Here is a 19,406-nt window from a genome sequence, read left to right as displayed (position 1 = left end):
ACTACGTTTAGTAAGTTATATAAGCAGCAGTGTATGTTTACAGTGCAATCCATTGATAAGTATCATTGATGTAAGTATCAACCGCATATAGTGATCAAAACCACTGGGACAAAAATAATTCCTAAAGTAACTAAACTACTTTGCTTGTAACATCATACTGCCTCTAACCTAGTTACCTGTTTAACAAGTAGAGGTATTATCTTGGCTACATCAGAAAACGTACAAAAAATGCAGATAAGTGAAAGTCTGTGTTCTTTAGTGGTAAGAGTTGGGGCAAGGAGTCAGGACGTCCGGGCTCTACTTCATTCTCTGCAAATAATTCACAGTGTGAGCTAGCACAACTCACACAACCTTTGTATGTTTTATGTTTGCATGTCCCCTTTTGTACATATAATATCTCTCAGATGACACAGTTGCTTTGAGGCTTAAGTAAAGAATGTTTATAGTGCACTTCAAGATCTTTAGATGAAGGAACTATAGAAATGTTTTAATTATCTGTTTTTAATGATTAGATATAAAATGATTAGACATTAGTAGCTATTAAGCATTACTGTATCTGGTTTTGCCACTAATAAATGAAATCCATATTTCTATTACAGGCTTAAGAAACTCACTAATTAGAATAATAGAATCATAGGGCTGGAAGAGATCTCAGGATGTCATCGAGTCCAGCCTCCAGCCCAAAGCAGGACCAATCGCAACGAAATCATCTCAGTCAGGGCTTTGTCAAGCAGAGACTTAAAAACCTCTAGGGATGGAGATTCCACCACCTCCCTAGATAACCTATTCCAGTGCTTCACCACCCTCCTAGTGAAATAGTTTTTCCTAATATCCAACCTAGACCTCTCCCATTGTAATGTGAGACCATTGCTCATTGTTCTGTCATCCGTCACTACTGAGAACAGCCTCTCTCCATCCTCTTTGGAACCTCCCTTCAAGAAGTTGAAGGCTGCTGTCAAATCCCCCCTCACTCTTCTCTTCTGTAGACTAAATAAGCCCAAATCCCTCAAGCCTCTCCTTGTAGGTCAAGTGCTCCAGCCCCCTAATCATTTTTGGTTGCCCTCCGCTGGACCCTCTCCAATGCATCCACATCCTTTCTGTAGTGGGGAGGGGGGCAGAATTGGATGCAGTATTCCAGATGTGACCTCACTAGTTCTGAAAAAAGGGAAATAATCACTTCTCTAGATCTGCTGGCAATTCTCCTCCTAATGCATCTTAATATGCCATTAGCCTTCTTGGCTACAAGGGCACATGGTTGACTCCTATCCAGCTTCTCATCCACTGTAACCCCCAGGTCCTTTTCTGCTGACTTGCTACCTAGCCAGTCGGCCCCCAGCCTGTAATCATGCTTACTTGAATTTGTGTGTATGATGATCACTGGCAACACTGTAAAGTTCTTCAAACAAAAAGGTGTAGGATTCTGGGGTTTGCAGTGTCTGCAGGCCTTCTTGTGAAAACCATAGGTACGGGAACTAGAGATACGGAAGGGGTGCTACAGCAGCCCTATGTTTTACATGGGGCCCCAGCCCTGAACCTGGATTTCTACTCCCCAGTTCTTATGGGGCCATTCAGGAGAGCTTTAAATGCTTCCCAGCTGATTAGAGGAGCAACTACACCTAGGTTTTTTGTTTCTATTGGTGATTCATATTCACACATACCTTGGTGCACACAAACATTTATTGTGCATGTGGATATAAAAAATCCACACATGAATGGAAAAGATTAGAGGAAACATTGGAATGAACAGGGACAAGGTGGCGGGGGGCTGCAAGGAGATAAAAAGTAAAAATTGCTTTCAGCATCTCCATTATTAAAAGTGTTATTGTGCCAGGATTTTAGTATCATTACAAATATTAATCTACACAACTTGTGAGAATTTTTCTACATTTTTTGGTACTAGTTAATGAAAGTGGGCAATAGACTAAAGTATACGCAGTGTCATTGCCATTGGCTATAGCCATTAGATCACACTTTCAACAACATTTCTGTCCCTTGAGACATTTCTGTCCCTTCATTTTATTGCTGTAGCCCTCCAAACTAATCATTATTTATTACAAATGCAGTGCTGTCACTTTAAAAGACTGTGGAGCCTGTAGTGCTGGTGTAATTATGCAGGGTCAAAGTTGTGAAAACTGACATTTGAAAAGAATCTCACTGAGGGGATGCTTGTATTGTATTGAAAACTGGGTTTAATGGGACCATGTAAAAATTTGTCCAAATTAAAGAAAAAAACCAAAAAACTAGCGCACACATATGGAAGAAAAGACATAACAAGGGTTCCAAGGATTTATTTTCAAAATACATTCAGGAGCAGTTTTGTGTAAAGATAAACATTCATCTATTCTGTTTAAAACTTGGAGTTTCAGGACTAAAAACTGAAACTGAATTCATTGATTATTGTCCAAACTGAGGCAAGTGTAGAAAGTAAATACACCATTAATAGTCTGTTAAATTATTAATGTAGGTCTGCACATATGTTTATATTTTATAACTTTTTTAAAAGGGCATGGTAGTCTGCAAAAGTGATAAGCTTCACACTCTGTGACTATGCAGCTTTTAAAGAGACAGATCTCTGTCTAGTGTGCCTGTGTGTGTGCATGTGCCTATAAATGTAAAAGATACATAAAATACATGTTGGGTGTGGTAGAAAGGGTGCATTAGTGTAAGACTGGAATGACCACAAGAATGTTGAAGTCATGCATGAGTTATTTCTGTTACCCCAAATGAGAGTCAGTAAAATTTTGATACCACAGCATACTGCCATGTAGTTTGCCTCTGCCACATTTTATAGAATTTCAACTGTAGAAATGTACATAGTACGAATAACTTCTTAAAAATGATATATTGTGCTCCTCCACCTGTAAAACCAGATTCACCGTCAGTCCTGCTGTGCAAGCCAGAGAAGGAAAGGGAGATTATAAATAGTACATCTTAGAAACCTCTGAATTACCTAAAACAGCTTTGCTCTCACAGATATAATGTGGTGTTTTATGACATAATTTGTCAGAATCAACTAGGGCTAGCAGCTGGGTAATGCCCCTTTTTTCTTCAAGAGCCTCTGTATATTCCCGTTTGTGGGATATGGTGCTTCTGATATCAAGTTAAAGATTCCCTTTTGGGGAACCACACACAGTCCTCTTCAGTGACAGAATGGCTATGTGTTGAACCAGGAGCAGTGGAACTCGTGGGGCAGAGTGGTACAAAAAACACAGTGAGGACTGAGCTATATTTCTGCCTCTGTATCCATGCGTCTGTCCCAGCTCAACTGTGCTTCCCCTCTGACTCCACCTCATGCTTCCTAGTTCCAGTTATTCCTTCCCCAGTGGCTGATACTTTGGAAGATGAGAATGTATCAGATTCTGAGCAGGCACTTCCCTAGCAATGAGTGGGGGACAGGGCACACCGGTACCTATCAAGTGGCAGTTACTCTATATTCACATGCGGGACAGAGGCAAGAGTGGGCTTGGGAAGGGCACAAACAGCCACGAAAGTGCCTAAAGCTAGGCGGGAGAGCAAAAGCTAGGGTAATTTTTCTCCCCCTTCTATTCCTCCACACTCCCCCATTCATGTTAACCCTCACTGCCTCTGCAATGAATCCCACATTTATGGAAGATTCCCTATTGTTCCAGCCAGAAATACGGAATAAATTTACCCTCTGCAAAGAATACATCAGCTCCAAAGTTGCAATATAGAAAACGTGAGCTGGTGGAAACCCAAATAGAAGTCTAGCTTGAGCCAAACAGAATGAAAATGAAATGGTTAATCAAGTTAACAGTAACATATAGTAAACAATTGAAAGGGAACAAGAATACCTTACAGAGAAGGGAAAACTGATTATATAAGGCATCTCCTACATGGATGGTGGGAGGAGAATGTGAGTGGCCCTTTTCTCTTCCCCCAGTTTTTCAAGAGGATTAATAAGTGCCAGGATACAGCTTTTGTTATAGTTGGACCTTGGTTGGTTAGGATGGGTAAAGAGCCCTTTTAATCGATTCAGGGAAAACCCTGGCAAATCCAGCTGCCATGTGAATAGGTGAGACTGCTTATTGGTCAGGGCAGTTATGAGTAGGGGATGACAGAACTGAATTACAAATGGTTACTTGTTTGTTACTACTGAAAGGAAAATACCATCATTAATGCTCAAATATTCCAAGAGCACAGTATTGAAGTTATGTCTTGGAAAATTCTGTATCTATACATGTCAGCATTTGGAAAATGTTAGTAATTTGTATAGGAGCCCATCAGTGGAAGCAAGTGGGTAAAATGTGACAGAATACTAATATTGATGAATGTCCTCCTTTGTTTGTTGTTTGTTTGTTTCAGTTTACAAGCCTTGAGAAAAGAAAAGTCCCGAGATGCTGCTCGCTCTCGCCGGGGAAAGGAAAATTTTGAATTCTACGAGTTGGCAAAATTGTTGCCGCTCCCTGCAGCCATTACAAGTCAGCTTGACAAGGCATCCATCATCCGACTTACAATTAGCTATCTGAAAATGAGGGACTTTGCTAATCAGGGGGATCCTCCGTGGAACTTGAGAATGGAAGGACCTCCACCTAACACCTCAGTAAAAGGTATGAAAATAGCATATTGTTTAGTATGGATTGTGGCATCCTGTGGTAATCTCTAAATTGAAATTTTTACCATCATCCTTTCTTCTTTCCCTGCATATCAAATCCTTTAAAGGGATACAAATGTGGAAATCTGAGGTCTGCATGAGAAAGACACCATGTGAAGGTGAAATAAACCTCTTATTCTATTTCTATTTTATTTTAAAACAAACTTGTCAGTGTATGATAGCAGTAAGGTTTCTGGGAAATGGAGATAAATAGTTTGATTTAAAGTGATTTGCAGTTAGTGTTTTTGTTTTATTTTCATACTGTACAAAAAGATGATTTGGGGTGGAACATGATAACATTTATTGGAGTGGGTCATTTATTGTATGGTATGTTAAATCAGAATTCAGGTTAATAGTAAATTCAAACACTTCAAATGTTGTCAGTCACCAAATGAAAGACCTGAATTGCCTTTATTTCTTTATAATTTATGTATAAAATATTTTATCTCTGAACTAGTATAGTTAGACAAAATGGGCATCTAAACTATGTGAGCATCTAAACTATGTGTTCAAATCAGCAGTCAGGAAACTAAAATGGGTATTTTTGACCTACGTACTCATTGGAGCACTCAAACCCAGGAGCTGTTAGTCTTACTTTAGAACCCAGAACCCAGGTAAGAAAATCACCCCTGTACAGTTTTTCAGGAAATGTGCGTAATTTTTAAGACTGACATTTTTAGTGTCATCTTTATATCCTATTTTTCTCACACAGGCAAGTGTGATCTCCCTTTGTTACAATTAATGTAACATTTTTTAATGAAGTTAGAAATACTGAAAGCCTTTTAAAGTGTGGTTGTTAGATCTTTGGTCTGCCTTTGGCAGAACAGAATTTCATTCTGTTTTATTTTAGCCATTAAGTTTTATGCTTTAGAGGAGACATATTCTAGATTGAGCAGGATATCATCAACGCTTCATTTTCTATCTGTTGTTAGTTATACACTTGAAACACTGGACTGGATTAGACAGGATAAGGCTGTACATAGTTGGAGGTATCAGTAGTAGCCACTTCTGTGGGACAGATAGGAATCTCTTTGTACATCAGCATTTGATAGCTGTTTGTACATTGATGCTAGTATTGGCTATGTCGGCAGCTTCAGTTGCCCTTCTTGCTAGAAGACAGAATGTTGGATGAGAAATGTCATAGTTGTACATTGGAAGGAGGTGGAGATGGAGGGGAAGTGTTACTCTCAGAAATTTCAGAATGAAATGTGTGTTCCCTGTGCAGTGGGATAGCTGCTAATTACAATAAGGCTATTACAATAGGGATGTAAAGTAAGTGGCTTATTTTCCCACTATTGTCTGTTGCATTGGTGATCTACCTGTTGAAATAACACACATCCTGTCTATATAATGCTGTTACCAGTTTTCTAGTGATAAAGAATACGCTAGTATAGGTTTTTCTGTGGTACAGATTGTCTGATTTCTGCAGGTCCCTGCTCAAGTGTAAAAACATCTTATGTAAGTTTTCATAGAATCCACTTTCCTTTTTCCGTGTCCTATTTTGGAATAATATAGCTCACTGTCAGACAGGAACATATTTAAATATAAGCTCTCTGACTTCATGGAAGGTTCAACATGGAAAAGTATAATCCTAACTATAGATACAAAAATGTTGGAGTCAAAAATAACTGTTACCACTCAAGAAAGAGATCTTGGAATCCTTGTGCCGTAGTAGTCTCTGGATAGAAATGATGTGTGTGGGGGCAAATGGGACGTTCTCCCTCCCCGGGCATGCTCAGTAAGCCTCTGTCCTCAGTCCGCTCCTTTATGCTCTCACTCTCATGTTCTCACTTCATGTTCTCCCCGCCCAACACGACATGCACTCGTAGTCCTCCCTTCCAGAATCTGAAATGGCAGCCCTGGGGTCACCCCTGCTTCTGCCTACCAAAAAAGCAACAGGAAGCATTTCAGTGCTCTCTCTACCCAATTGGAGACTCTTCTGCTGCAATTTTAGAGTTTTGTGTGCTTGGTCTCATGCCTCAAAAGATGAAGGATCACATTGGAGCCAAGAAGTCTTTTTTTTTCAAAGTGAAACTTCGTTATTACTGGATAGAATTGTATTTTACATATTGTAGTGCCTTGAAATAATATGACGCTTTCAGTCTACTTCACTGTACTAGTAAATGGAGTTTCATTTTATGTGAATTCTTTTAAGCAGGTTCAATTGTACATTGTGTGTATATTTTATTACTTCAGTAGTTCTCCTTAAACATAAACCTGTTACACATTCCGATCAAACATTCATGAAATTACATCAAAAGAAATTCATTTTCATTTATTAAGGTCATTTTCTGCTGCTCTTGAAGAAGTTCATATGGATAAACAAGCTCACATAAAGTTCATATGGATAAACAAGCTCACATAAATAGCCTCACATGAAGTGTTGTTCATAATCCTACAATAAAATGAAAGATATCGTACTTTGTGCATCCCCAAGCAATTTCTTGAATAAACCCTAAAGGCATTTGGAAAATTATTTGAGAAGAACTTAAACTGTGTAGGCAATTGCTTCTCCTCCCCCCTTCCAATGTGATAATGTGTTCATGTTAATAATTACATTTCAAAGCTTAGTTTTAAATTTGTCCTCGACTATGTACAGCAATTTAATCATTTTAATTTAGTATTTCAGAAAGGTCCTTTACTCTGCCCTGTATTCATCACAGCATTCCTTAAAAGTCTATAAAGGCTGAGGAGTTTGGTTCTTTATGCTCATTTCATATAGATTATTTCAAGTTGTGTTTGCAAAGAGAACTCTTAGCTGATGCCGTGTACTATTTCTAGTCAATTATTTCATGGAAATGATATGTTAAGCAATTGCAAAGTAACAGATAGTTTTGTCCATTAGTTTAGGAATATTTGTATTGTTATAATACAAATCAAGTCTACAATGAACATTATGCATTATTCAAGAAATAACCAGCCATTTTCAGCAGTGTTTCAGCTAAATAACTGATGATTGTAACCTTTAAAGATATTTCATTGTGGTAACAATTGGTAAACCGCTTTTCCATTCACAGTAATCTTTGTTTAGAGACTATCTAGAAACCATTATATGTTTTATTAATCTTAACAGCAATAGCCACAGGTTTGACATTTGCCAAAACTAGATAATTTTTCTGTCTTTCTAATAAAGGGTTTTTTTGGGGGGAGGAGGATTGCTCATTGTTTAAGACATTATTAATTGGGAATATTAACCATTGTAAGTAACAGTGTGTGCATTTTGTAGTCGTTGAATTTAAACATTAAAATGATTAAAATCAGGAGATGAGCATCCTTAGGGGAGGCAATAAATATATACAGGCAGTCCCCGGGTTACATGGATCCGACTTACATCGGATCCCTACTTACAAACGGGGTGAGGCAACCCCGCACTAGCTGCTTCCCCCCAGCAGACCAGGGAGATGAAAGCTAGCGCCTCACCCCCCCCCCCCCCCCCAGCAGACCAGGGAGACACGGAGCGGCTTTTCTCAGCAGACACCTCAGCTTGAGAATAAAGGACTGAGGGAAGTGAGGTGTGGGAGAATAAAACTGAGCTCTGGAGAAATGTTTGGCTAGAGTTTCCCCTACAATATATACCAGTTCCGACTTACATACAAATTCAACTTAAGAACAAACCTACAGTCCCTATCTTGTACGTAACCCGAGGACTGCCTGTAGACAAATATATCAATTAAAACATCTATTTAGAGAGAATAGAAAGCAAAGCATAAGAAGATATTTGTATATACAGTATATACTGAACTATATAGAATTTAGGGCAAAATAATATGGCCTTTACTAAATCCCCAAATTTCAGTGAATATCTGTTCACGAGTAAAACAAAACAACTGCTAGCAAATCCCTCAGTATCACAAATGTAAACTCTAAAAATTTTGATCTAGAAGTTCGAGGGGTTACACATCTGTTTTTCCAAAAAATGTTGTCATTGTTTAACCAATGCCTGGGATTTTATTTGTGACTATACTTAAATTATTTTGCACCTTACAGTTGCCTCACACACGACATGGTCCATAATGTTTTTGTGACCTAAAATTATAAGTCATCTTCCTGTCTTTGGAGAGCATTTTTGAATCATATTTATATTTGTACTAAAAGACAGCGTGCCCAATGGGTTGTCTGAAATATTACTCCAAGATTCTGGGAGTTTCACCCTAATATAACATACAGTATCACAAACAGAAAAAAATCCAGGGAACTCATATGGTCAACTCTCCAACAAGCTGTATTTGTTTTCACTGTGAATCTTTTTAAAAAGTCCATTAGTGAATGCAACATTTTGTAGTCTATAAAACGTGTTTTGTTGAAGTAAAATCATGTTGCATAGCTGGGTTGTGTTTTTTTTTCTTCAAACTTTCTGTTATTTCCGTGATATTCCTGTAGTATTTCACAGCCAAATAAATTGTGGATGTTAACTTTTCCACTTGAACAGCGTGCCTGTCATTTGCCAGTATATGGAACAGTCTTTGTGATACTTTTGAAAGAAACACTTTTGTTCTTTTAACTCACATATGGTATTCACAAAGTGTAATCAAATAAATGCCCATTTTTGATATCCTGAGCACTGGCCAATTTCCAAGATGACTTCAAATTATTCATTAGATAGAAACTGGATTTTGTTCATGTTGGGTGTTTCTTTTTATCTTTGGAATTTCAAGTGTATTCATAGGGCTATGAGTACAATTTCCTTTTGAATACCATGACATATAGGAACTTGAAATATGTATCATGAGTTTGTGATATAGCTATATTTTTATGAAACAGAATTAATTATGGGATTATCCAGGATCTCTAATGGTGAAGAATTGGTTGCAGGTTTTTGTACTGGAATATTTACATTTTGATATACATTTTTACAAGACGCAACCTATCTGTTACCATTGAGCAAGGTGAATGAATAATTCCAGCTAAGGTGTGAAATGGTCTTGTGTTAAACTGTTTTCAAATGATAGTGCTGGAGCAGTGGTATGTTGTGTGAAGAATGCCAGTGTAGCTTCACTATACCTTCTTTTGACGTTACTCAGTCTAAAACAGGATAATCTTACTGATTTGTAATCTGGAGTTAATAATATTTGGCAGTTTGGAACAAACTCAAAAGTCATCATCTAAGTATTTCAACCCAAAACAGACCTCTCAAGTCAGTTTTCAGTGACAAACGTGTGATGGTAAAATATAGCTTATAATAATTAATTCACTGTTACTTAATTTCTTCAGTCCTGAGAAAATCTGGACAAAATCTATTAGTCAGAGCAAAGAATGATTGTTTTTCTTAACTTAAATTTTAAACTTGTAAACTTGTAAAATTTTAGTGCTGAGCCATAATTTTCTCTCATTTCTAAATGTGATGCACACAATTTTTAATATAAATAATACTACTCATTATAGTAAAATTGAAAATGTATGTAAATAGTTGCCAGATTGGACTCATATTGTTTAAATGGGACATTCTATTGACAAATTTAGTTCTATTTTTTTAAAGTTGGCACCTTTGAACAGATATGAGTCCATGACTTTATTTATTTAATTTTTTTTCTTTGAAGGGAAACTGCCATATTTTCCTTCAATCTACTGTACTCCAGTGACTGTTTTTGAATGTTATATAAGAGAAAGCAAGGAAAATGGAAAAAAGATAATTGTTAACCAAAATGACAGCAGGGATTACCTATGCTTTGATTAAAGTATCTTTTTGTTACTATATTTATATTAAATAAGTGTATATTTTTCCCAAAAGGATAATACATTCTCCTTTCTCAAGTGTCTTTGAAAGACTTTCTCAATCCATTTAAAAGTGAATTTAGAAGTGATAATAAAATATATCACCTCACCTACCTTGTCTCTATGGATCTCGAAAGACAATAAGTTAACAGTAACAGAAACTGGTGTATTTTATCAGCTGACCAGAGGAGAAGACATTAAAAGATTCCCTATACCATGTACCAATGTGTCTCTGCTCTTACCACGTAGGGATTGAGACTCACCAGAGCTTAAGAAGTGGCACATAGTTTTCAATTTTACGCTTATGAAGACTACTGCAGATGAAAATGGAAAAAAAAACCCACAATGCGGCTGATTCTGAAGTATTGTTATAAAAGGGGAAATTGCCGTCTAAATGCCTCTCACTTGGTGCTGTTCACATGAAGAATTGAAAGTCATATTAATTCTATTCTTCCAAGGTTGTAGATGCTTTTCTTATTCATGCAAGAGTCCAATTTTCAGAGTCAGTCCATATTATGTGCTTTAAAAAGCTTTGGTATTAGTCTAAGGATATGTCTAGGCTGCAGGCTTCTTTTGGAATAAGCTTTTCTGGAAGAGATCTTCTGGAAAAATTTCTTCTAAAAGAGAGTGTCTACACAGCAAAATCACATAAAAAAGCAGTCTTCTTTTTTGAAAGATAGCATCCACGCTGAATGGATGCTGTCTCACATTTAAGTTGTGATTACTATGGATGGAGTGGCCACCATGCACCAGTGCCTTTTCCTCTTTCCTCTTCTTTCAAAAAAACTCGCTCTTCCCCATTCACACATGCCTTTTTCTGAAAGAACTCTTTTGGAAAAATGCTTCTTCCTCATAGAATGAGGTTTGTCAATGTTGGAAAAACCCCTCTGTTCTTTTGAAAGAACATGATTGTAGTATGGACACAAGTGAAGTTTTTTCGGAAAAATGGCCATTTTTCCGAAAAAATCTGTGGTGTACTCAGACATGCCTTAAGTGTCATCTTTGCTCAGTTTAAAACCTGTTTAAATGGCAGTGTTCAGGCCACCAACTCACACCAAAAACCAAGATGAATTTAAAGATTAATTTAAAATTTAAAGATGATTCTGTCATGTTTGCTTAAAAAAAAACCTGTGTTGTTATGGGATAACTTTAGTTTGGGAGACATATGTTGGAAGTATTGTGCAGCCAATAGCAAAATATTATTACAGTTTATAAAAATAATAGAGGATAATTTTCTAACAATTTATTGCACCCAACATGAAGTAACTATTTGGGATTTCCTGATTGGCCCCTGGGTTGGCGGGGTGCGTAAAGTCCCCCCTGACTTCCATCTAGAGAGACATGCCAGGTGTTTTAAAACAGCTGCGGGTTCCCTTTACATGCTGCAATGGGAGGAGACTTCACACACTCCCCCTGCCCTCAGGCCAGTCAGAGTCTGGGGGTGGGGAGAAAGCACAAAGTCTCTTGCTCCCTGTCCCCGCCCCACCAGGAGCACATGGCAACTAGAGAGAAATGCCAGTTGTTTTGGGAGACCTCACACGATCCCCCATTCCCAGGTCTCGACTGGCGGGGGAGCAGCAGAGTGGCCACGGGCCGGATCCACCGGCTTGGTGGTTTGGATCTGGCTTGTGGAGGCCCCTTGCCCACTCCTGGACTAGATGATCTACTGCCCTTAACTTCTCTGGACATGTCTACCGTTGCTCTAAAAACCCTACATCATAGAGTCTCAGTGCTTGGGTAAAATGACTTGACTTGAAGGGCTCGGATTGTGGGACTAAAGATTGCAGTGTAGATATTTGGGCTTGAGCTAAAGCCTGAACTCTGAGTCTCCCCTTTCCCCGCCTGGCTCCAATGGTGTTGGAACCATTTTTTGGGGGGGAGAGGGAGTGGAGGGCATGCTGGAAACCGTTGAACAAAACTACATGTTCTGATTATGATGCAAACTGCGTCAAGCCAGGGGGTGCTGTGACACCCCCAGCACCTCTAGTTTGAGGCCCCCCTGCCTGTCTCCAGCCTAAGCCTGAAAGTCTACGCTACAGTTTTATAGCCCAGGGCCTAAAGCCCAAGTCCTAGCTGTTCCATGGATCTTTTATTGCAGTGTAGATGTTCCGTAGAATCCTAAAGACACTAGTGTAACTGACAATTAGACCATAAGTATCTAAAGCCATTTCTGATACTCAGTAAAGGCCAAATCATTCCTGTCCCTTGTGTGGGTGATGAAAATGGGTAAGGATTGGAGGAAGGGAGCTGAAGGAGCCTCTCTGGCAGAATTGCAGCCCTTGCACATTATGGAGAACAGGTACTGCTCTCTCTCTGCTCCCTTGTGAGTATAGAGAGGTATATGTCCTTACACATTGGTCAGTTTCTGGAAGTCAGTTGTGACCTGAAGGAAGGTGTATTGGTCATGTTACCACTGTATGTCTGGGAGAAGAATATCTCTGTCTTTGCTCTGCCTTGGCAGGTGTGGTTTCACAAAGCCCCTGTTATGATACAGTGTAGTCCAAATTTGTCACGTTCTCCAGTGACAGTGAGTTTCATAGACAATGGTTTTTTTTAAATCCAATTGATCCATTTTACTGTTTTACCTATTAATGTAAGGCTTCCTCTGTTTTTCACATTGTGGAAATTACCCTTCTTTATGCCATTTATATTATATAACTTAATCATATTGCTTCTTTTCATTTCCAGGCTTTCATGCCCTTTTCTATTTCTGATGTGCATCTTTAACAGGAGGCAACCCAAACTGACAGCACCATAGGAGCATACCATTGTTTGTATAATGGGATAAATATGTGAGAAAGTAGTTCTGTCTCCATGCCATTTCGGTCTTTGGGCTCCCTGCTGAGACCAACAATGGGGGTGTCAGTTATGATGATTGTGGTGTTGTGGATATATGTGCACTAGGAAATGACCTAATATCACCAACACATTTTCCATAACCTGCTGAGCAGACAGTAGTTGGTAATGATTTTGATCAGTACTGTATGTAGCACAGACCCAGGAGACGAAGGATCTCACTTACATTATCACTTTCTTGGTCCTTCCAATGCCTTCTTAGTTGAAGCCATAGAAGATTGCTAAATATACATGTCCTCCTTTATTTGAACCATAACTAATTCTATCGAGCACTTATGCAGAGACAGAAAACATCTATTGCAGCTGGTAAAACACTAATGTTGTTGCAAATATATAGTCAATGTAGTGCCAATGTTTTAAGAGTTAAACGTTGCTAATCCATCACATTTCAACTAAAGACTTACATTTCGTCAGAGTAGTCAAAGAGCCCTTATATCTGAGAATAAGGAGGTGGAAAATGTGACTGTGTGTTGTTGGATGTCTTTATCACTGCCAGCCCTTAATGTGCTTATCTTTCTTTCTGTTGCAGTTAGGATTCACATTCCTTTTCTTATATGACCTACACATCACAACTTTAGCTTTTTCATGGTCTTTCTAAAGTTCTTTACTTCAATTTATTCTGTTTACCCATAGAGTTGTATTTTGGGTTCTCACTATAATACCAGTTATATAAGGTTTCTTCCTCTGTTCAGACCTCAACCTTTTACTCCATCTTTTTTTTTTTTTTTTTTTTTTTTGAGTGCCATATTTTTTCTATATGACACAGCTGGAACTCTTGAATTCTCAATGCAGTCTTCACGGTAAAAACAAAATGTTGAAGAATTTTAATAATTAAAAAGAAAAAGTAGGAAAAAGGAAATAACTAAGCTTCAATCAAATAAGAGGTTCTCCTCAATTTAGCTTCAGCCCTGTCTTTCTTCAACATCTGAACCAACATTTTAATAATTTTAGCTCATCCATTCCTCTCTCATTGTCAGTTTTCACTCATGAGATAAATAGCTAATGCCACTGTCATGGCTAATCCCACCTCTGCCACCATGTCATGGCTCCTTCCCCACTCTGGCATGATAAATGCAGAAGTGGGGGCTAGCAAGTGTACCCCAAAGCCTTATCTACCAGGCTTTGGTATAAAATTTCCCCCCAAGATCTTAAAACCCTAGATCTTGGGAATAAAACTTCCGCTGCCACCACCCAAATGTTGATAAAGAAATCAGGGGAAAGATCATTTGGGAAATCTTACCCCTAAAACAAAAATCAGGGCACACCATTAACCACTGCCAGGTTAATAAAAAGAAAAGAAAGAACTTTTATTATTACAACAATATTCCGGTTGCAAGTATAATGACTAGAGAGGAAGGTAACAAAATATACTCATGGAGAAACTCCATGGGCCTAGAACTTAGTTACAAAGAAAAGCCAAAACATCTTTTAAGCAGTGCCAGATCTCAGATCCCATACCCAATCCTTAAAACAATAAAACCTAACAAAACTACCTAAACTTTACCCTACTTACAGAAAATGAAGAGTGGTGTCTTGGAGAGAGAGAGAGACATGCTTGTCCCTCTCTGTAGCTGCAGAGAACTCACTCAGAGACAAAAGGGAGAAGAGAAAAAAACCCAAATTCCTTTGTCCCAGTTTGAAAAGTTCCACCTACATTCTTATTGGTCACTCCACCTGGCTAGGTGTAGTTAACCCCTTAATCCCCAGGCTGCTGGCTAACCCTCATAATCATGACAGTCACAAATTTCAAAGGAGAGGAGACAGATAACCTGTACCTGTATCCATAGTTGAAAACATTGATGGTTATTTAATAGGGGTTGAGGGGGTATGACAATTGCATATGTTCCAATCTTAGGGAAGATGGGAACATAAATCAGGAGGGATGTTCAGATTACATTTAAATTAATTTCTTTGGATTATATCATGATATATCATATTTCAGTGATTCTCAAAGTGTAGTCTACAGGTGACTAGTGGTCTAGCAGGACCAGGGTTCACCCTCTTCCCACGCAGTGGGGAGCCCGCACTGATGCTCCAGTCACGTGGCCCCCCACAAGGTTGGAGCACCTTTGCCAGTGGGGGAAAGGAAAGAGCCTTGTGGGGTGGATCTGGCTTGCAGGAGAAGGAAGCAGATCCATGTGCTGCTGCTCCCCCTCCTCCTGACTGGGGGAACAGCAGTGCAGGAAAACCTCCTCCTGCCAAGATCCTGTACCCTGTTCCTGTCAGAGATCCCCTGAAGTGATGGCCCTGAAGTGATTTGTCAGTTAAAGGGTAAAAAAAGTTCTATGTCCCAAAGATGGTTGTTCTGCTTTTTGCTTTTTAATGACCTAAAATGGGAGAAAAGTAAATCACAGTTGCATTGTTTTCACATGTAAAGTGAAAGAAGTTTGTTGGTATCTATAAAGTGCTGTATTTGGAGAAAAACTTGAACTTGAAATGCTTACTCATTTCATTCAGTCTGACCTGTTCTAAGCAGGGCAAAAGCTTCTTCTAATACTACCACTCTTAGGCTATGTCTAGACTGCAAGCCTCTTTCGAAAGAGGCTCTTTCAAAAAATACTTTCGAAAGAGCCTCTTTCGAAAGAGAGCGTCTAGACTGCACGTTGAACTTTCGAAAAAGCGGCTTGCTTTTTCGAAAGAAAGCATCCAGTGAGTCTGGATGCTCTCTTTCGAAGAATCCCTATTTACATTGAAGAACGCCTTCTTTCGAAAGAGGAACTTTCGAAAGAAGGCATTCTTCCTCGTGAAATGAGGTTTACCGCCATCGAAAGAAAAGCCGCGTTCTTTCGATTTAATTTCGAAAGAACGCGGCTTGAGTCTGGACGCAGGGGAAGTTTTTTCGGAAAAAGGCTACTTTTCCCGAAAAAACCCCTGAGTCTGGACACAACCTTAGGGTGAAGGATTTGGACAGAAACTCAGTAAAGGCTGATTCCTGCAATACTTGTGTCATAAGTCCTGGGACGACTTATATGTGTAAGAGTTCTGGAAGAAAGTGATTGTGTGATAGTCTCATGCCCTTGTTCAAATTCACCAAAGTATTTAAACATATGCTGAAGTTCCATTAGGGTCAGTGAGATTTAAGCATGTGTTTTAAGCAAGCATTTTATGAGAAAAATGTAAATTTTATTTTGTATTTCCTGTATGTATATTTATTACAAATATAACGAGTGGTTATCTAGATATTTGGAACAAATACTAGTCTAACCTTAGCAATGAATTGTGAAAAACATGAATTTATTAATAATTCTAGTTCTCATCTAATTATTATATTGGATACTTCTGATCAAAAGGAAAGAGTAGGATGGCTTAGGTAAACCTAAATATTTCAGAGAACAACATATATATATTTTTCTAAACACATATGCATATTGTAAATACAACCACAATTTGACCACACTATGAATATAGTTTAATTTCTGCTAGTATTTCACAGTGAGCTGGGAAAGGAAACTGATTTTCCACTAAATTTCTGTGCTCAATCAGAGATTTAAAGTTAAAAAAAAAAAGACTATGGATTCATTGTGTTTTCAGTCTGTATTTAAGACCTCAGGACATTACAGAGATCAGTAAAGACATGTTGTTGGCACTCTCTAATTAAAGAACTCCCCTCATAAATGACTTTATAATTTAGAGAATGTGTAAGTTTCTGTACTTCGCATCTAAAACTGAATAATATATAATCTTCACATTGTCAGGAACTTGTATAAATGTGTGGGTTTTTTTTTTATGGAATTTAAGATTCTACAAATTTTCATTTAGTGCGTTTGCTCTCTCTCTCAGGAAGAAGAGACAAATCACTCATAAATTACTTAACCCTAGTTGTTCCACGGTCTTACTCATACTCAAGATTATACGTTAGAAAGCCCTTGTCTTATTTTCAATGTATGAGCATGTCTGTCTGCATGATTCACCCCCTACTGCTTCCAGAGGCATGGGCAACTTGTCACTTCTGGTTCCATTTGTATCTAATGAAAACTATGGCTTTTGCTCCCTCTGGGTTGGTGTCACATGAATGTGTAAAATTGCATGCCACATTTCATCATCTGGGAAAATACTAAAGGCAGTATTCATCATCATTAGATGGGTCATGAGTATATATTATTGTTAATTTTTTATGAACACAGGCAGTTTCCCATGTATTAAAAGGTGAAAGTAGATGACTTCTAGCAATCATTATAAGACTATAGGAAGGCATGATACTCACTAAGAGGATTAGCAAAATTGATATTTATGAAATTCTGTTTTTGAGAATAAATATGAAATTCCTCGAAATACCACAACAGCTCTTCATTACCTTTTTTCTTCCAAATGTGAATCACTACGAATGCCAACTGATGGTCTTCCTTTTGATGAAGACGAAATATGACGACATTTCTTATGGAGAAACGAAAGCATATATAGATTCAGGGCTAGATTTTCTAAAGAGCTGAGCACCACATTTGGAGCTAGAATTCAAAAGACCCTCAACCCTGTGCAGGCAACAAAATCAGTGGTTATGTTTTCAAAACAATGCAGCAATTTGGATGTTTTCCTTTTTTTAGTTATCTGATTGTAGTTGTCCCAGTGGCAGTTGCTGAGTGCTGTGCTCTTTTCAAAAACTGGTGAAGAGTGATTCTCCCACTATAACAGAAGAGATCCATGGGAGAACTGGGAATAGCACCCCAATCCCATGACTTTGAGTCCTTTGCTTAACAAGAAGACTATCCTCACCGTCTTAAAAGGATTACTGCATTTAGTCAGCGTTTCAGTGTGAAATGTAATCTATTTCTGTACATGAGATCAGATTTTTTGGAATGCCTCTAGAGTTAATGTAAAGACAAGGTAGGTGAGATGGACCTGAAGAAGAGCTCTGTGTAGCTTGGAAGCCTGCCTCTTTCAACAACAAAAACTGATTCATGTGAAGGTATTACCTCATCCATCTTGCCTCTCCAATATCCTGGGACCAGTGAGGCTGCAACTGCATTTCAAACAACAATTTGGATTGACAGTGAATAGATAATGAGATTACCAAGTGAAAGAAGGAAAGAAATATTGCTAAATCCATTTTATAGTAAATCTTAATGTTATTAGCTTGAATAGGTATATCAAAAGTATTTTAAAAAATTCTGGCTATTGTCTGAAGGTTTCATAGGCCAAGACTGGTCTTTTAAGCCTCATTGTAAAAATGAAGTATCAATAAACATTAGTGTCTAAATAAACCAATGAAAAAAATCACAGGAAATATGACCAAAAGTATTGTGTGATGAGATCCAAATGCTATTTAGAATCCAATGGTCATCCACTATAAGAAGACATTTCCCTTTTTTTTTGGACAATTTTAAAATGCATTTAACTGTCCTTTTTTGTAGATGAAAAAATGTTGTTTTAGCTTTCTTTTTCTGTAGGCTAGAACAGTGTCCCATTTCCTGTTCACTTGGTTCTTTAATGTTTATCTATCCATTCTGTCTCCATTTTAATCATTCCCTTTTATTTGTCGTTTTTTTGTATAACTTAATTCCTTCTCTGTTTTTTACTCCTTAGTGTAGAGTCTTTTTTAATGTATTCTTCTCATCCTGTTCACTGGCTTTTATGCTTCTTTCTCTACCTTTTTTGCTCTTACTGTTCTGTTGCCCCATTGTATTGCTGTGAGTACTTAAAAATGAAGTTTTCTTTTGTAAATTTTACTTAACAGTCTCTGAGTGTGTATATAGAAAAAAGTAAATGAAAGGACCAATGTTTTGCAGTTACAATCTGTTCCTCATATAGTCCACTTGAATAAATATATGGACCAGGCCATTTATTAAGCCATTTATAAAACCATAGATTCATAAGTTTTTCAGGACAAAAGGGACCATTCCGACCATCTAGTCTGACCTCCTGCATAACACAGGCCATAAAACCTCAACCAGTAATTCTTACCTCAAGCCCATAACTTCTGTTTGAGCTATAGCTTGTCTTTTAGAAATATATCTGGCCCTGATTAGTGGTAGAGAATCAACTAAATCTCTAGGGCTATGTCTAGACTGCAGAGTTTTTCCAGGATACCAGAAAAACGCTGTTGTGTCCAAGGAATGCATTCACTTTTTCAGACCAGTTTCCGAAAAAGTAGGGGCATTCTTTCAGCATCCCTGTATTCCTGATTTTATGAGGATTAAGGGATGTTCTGAAAGAAGACATGTAGACAGGCCAAATGTTGGAAAAGCCTCTTCTGAAGAAACGAGTGGAGAAAAGTACACAAATTGCAGTT

The 19,406-nt window shown here is 38.1% G+C and overlaps 1 protein-coding gene across 5 annotated transcripts in view; it reads left to right on the top strand.

The window, feature by feature from the left end:
• NPAS3 (neuronal PAS domain protein 3) overlaps positions 1-19,406 on the top strand; it is an 888,615-nt gene that overhangs the window by 240,230 nt on the left and 628,979 nt on the right. For 4 of the 5 annotated variants that reach the window (XM_006117663.5, XM_006117666.5, XM_075926949.2 and 1 more), the window contains 2 exons: positions 4,324-4,568; positions 4,681-4,731. In XM_006117663.5, the coding sequence (XP_006117725.2) occupies positions 4,324-4,568; positions 4,681-4,731 (296 nt within the window). The remainder of the gene's footprint in view (positions 1-4,323; positions 4,569-4,680; positions 4,732-19,406) is intronic. The other variant, XM_006117664.5, reaches the window with a different exon arrangement.

Source organism: Pelodiscus sinensis, chromosome 5 (assembly GCF_052426305.1).
Source record: "Pelodiscus sinensis isolate ZL-2025 chromosome 5, ASM5242630v1, whole genome shotgun sequence".
NCBI lineage: Eukaryota > Metazoa > Chordata > Testudines > Trionychidae > Pelodiscus > Pelodiscus sinensis.
The sequence above is the reverse complement of the archived record's forward strand: the minus strand, read 5'-3'. Positions and strand labels throughout refer to the sequence as shown.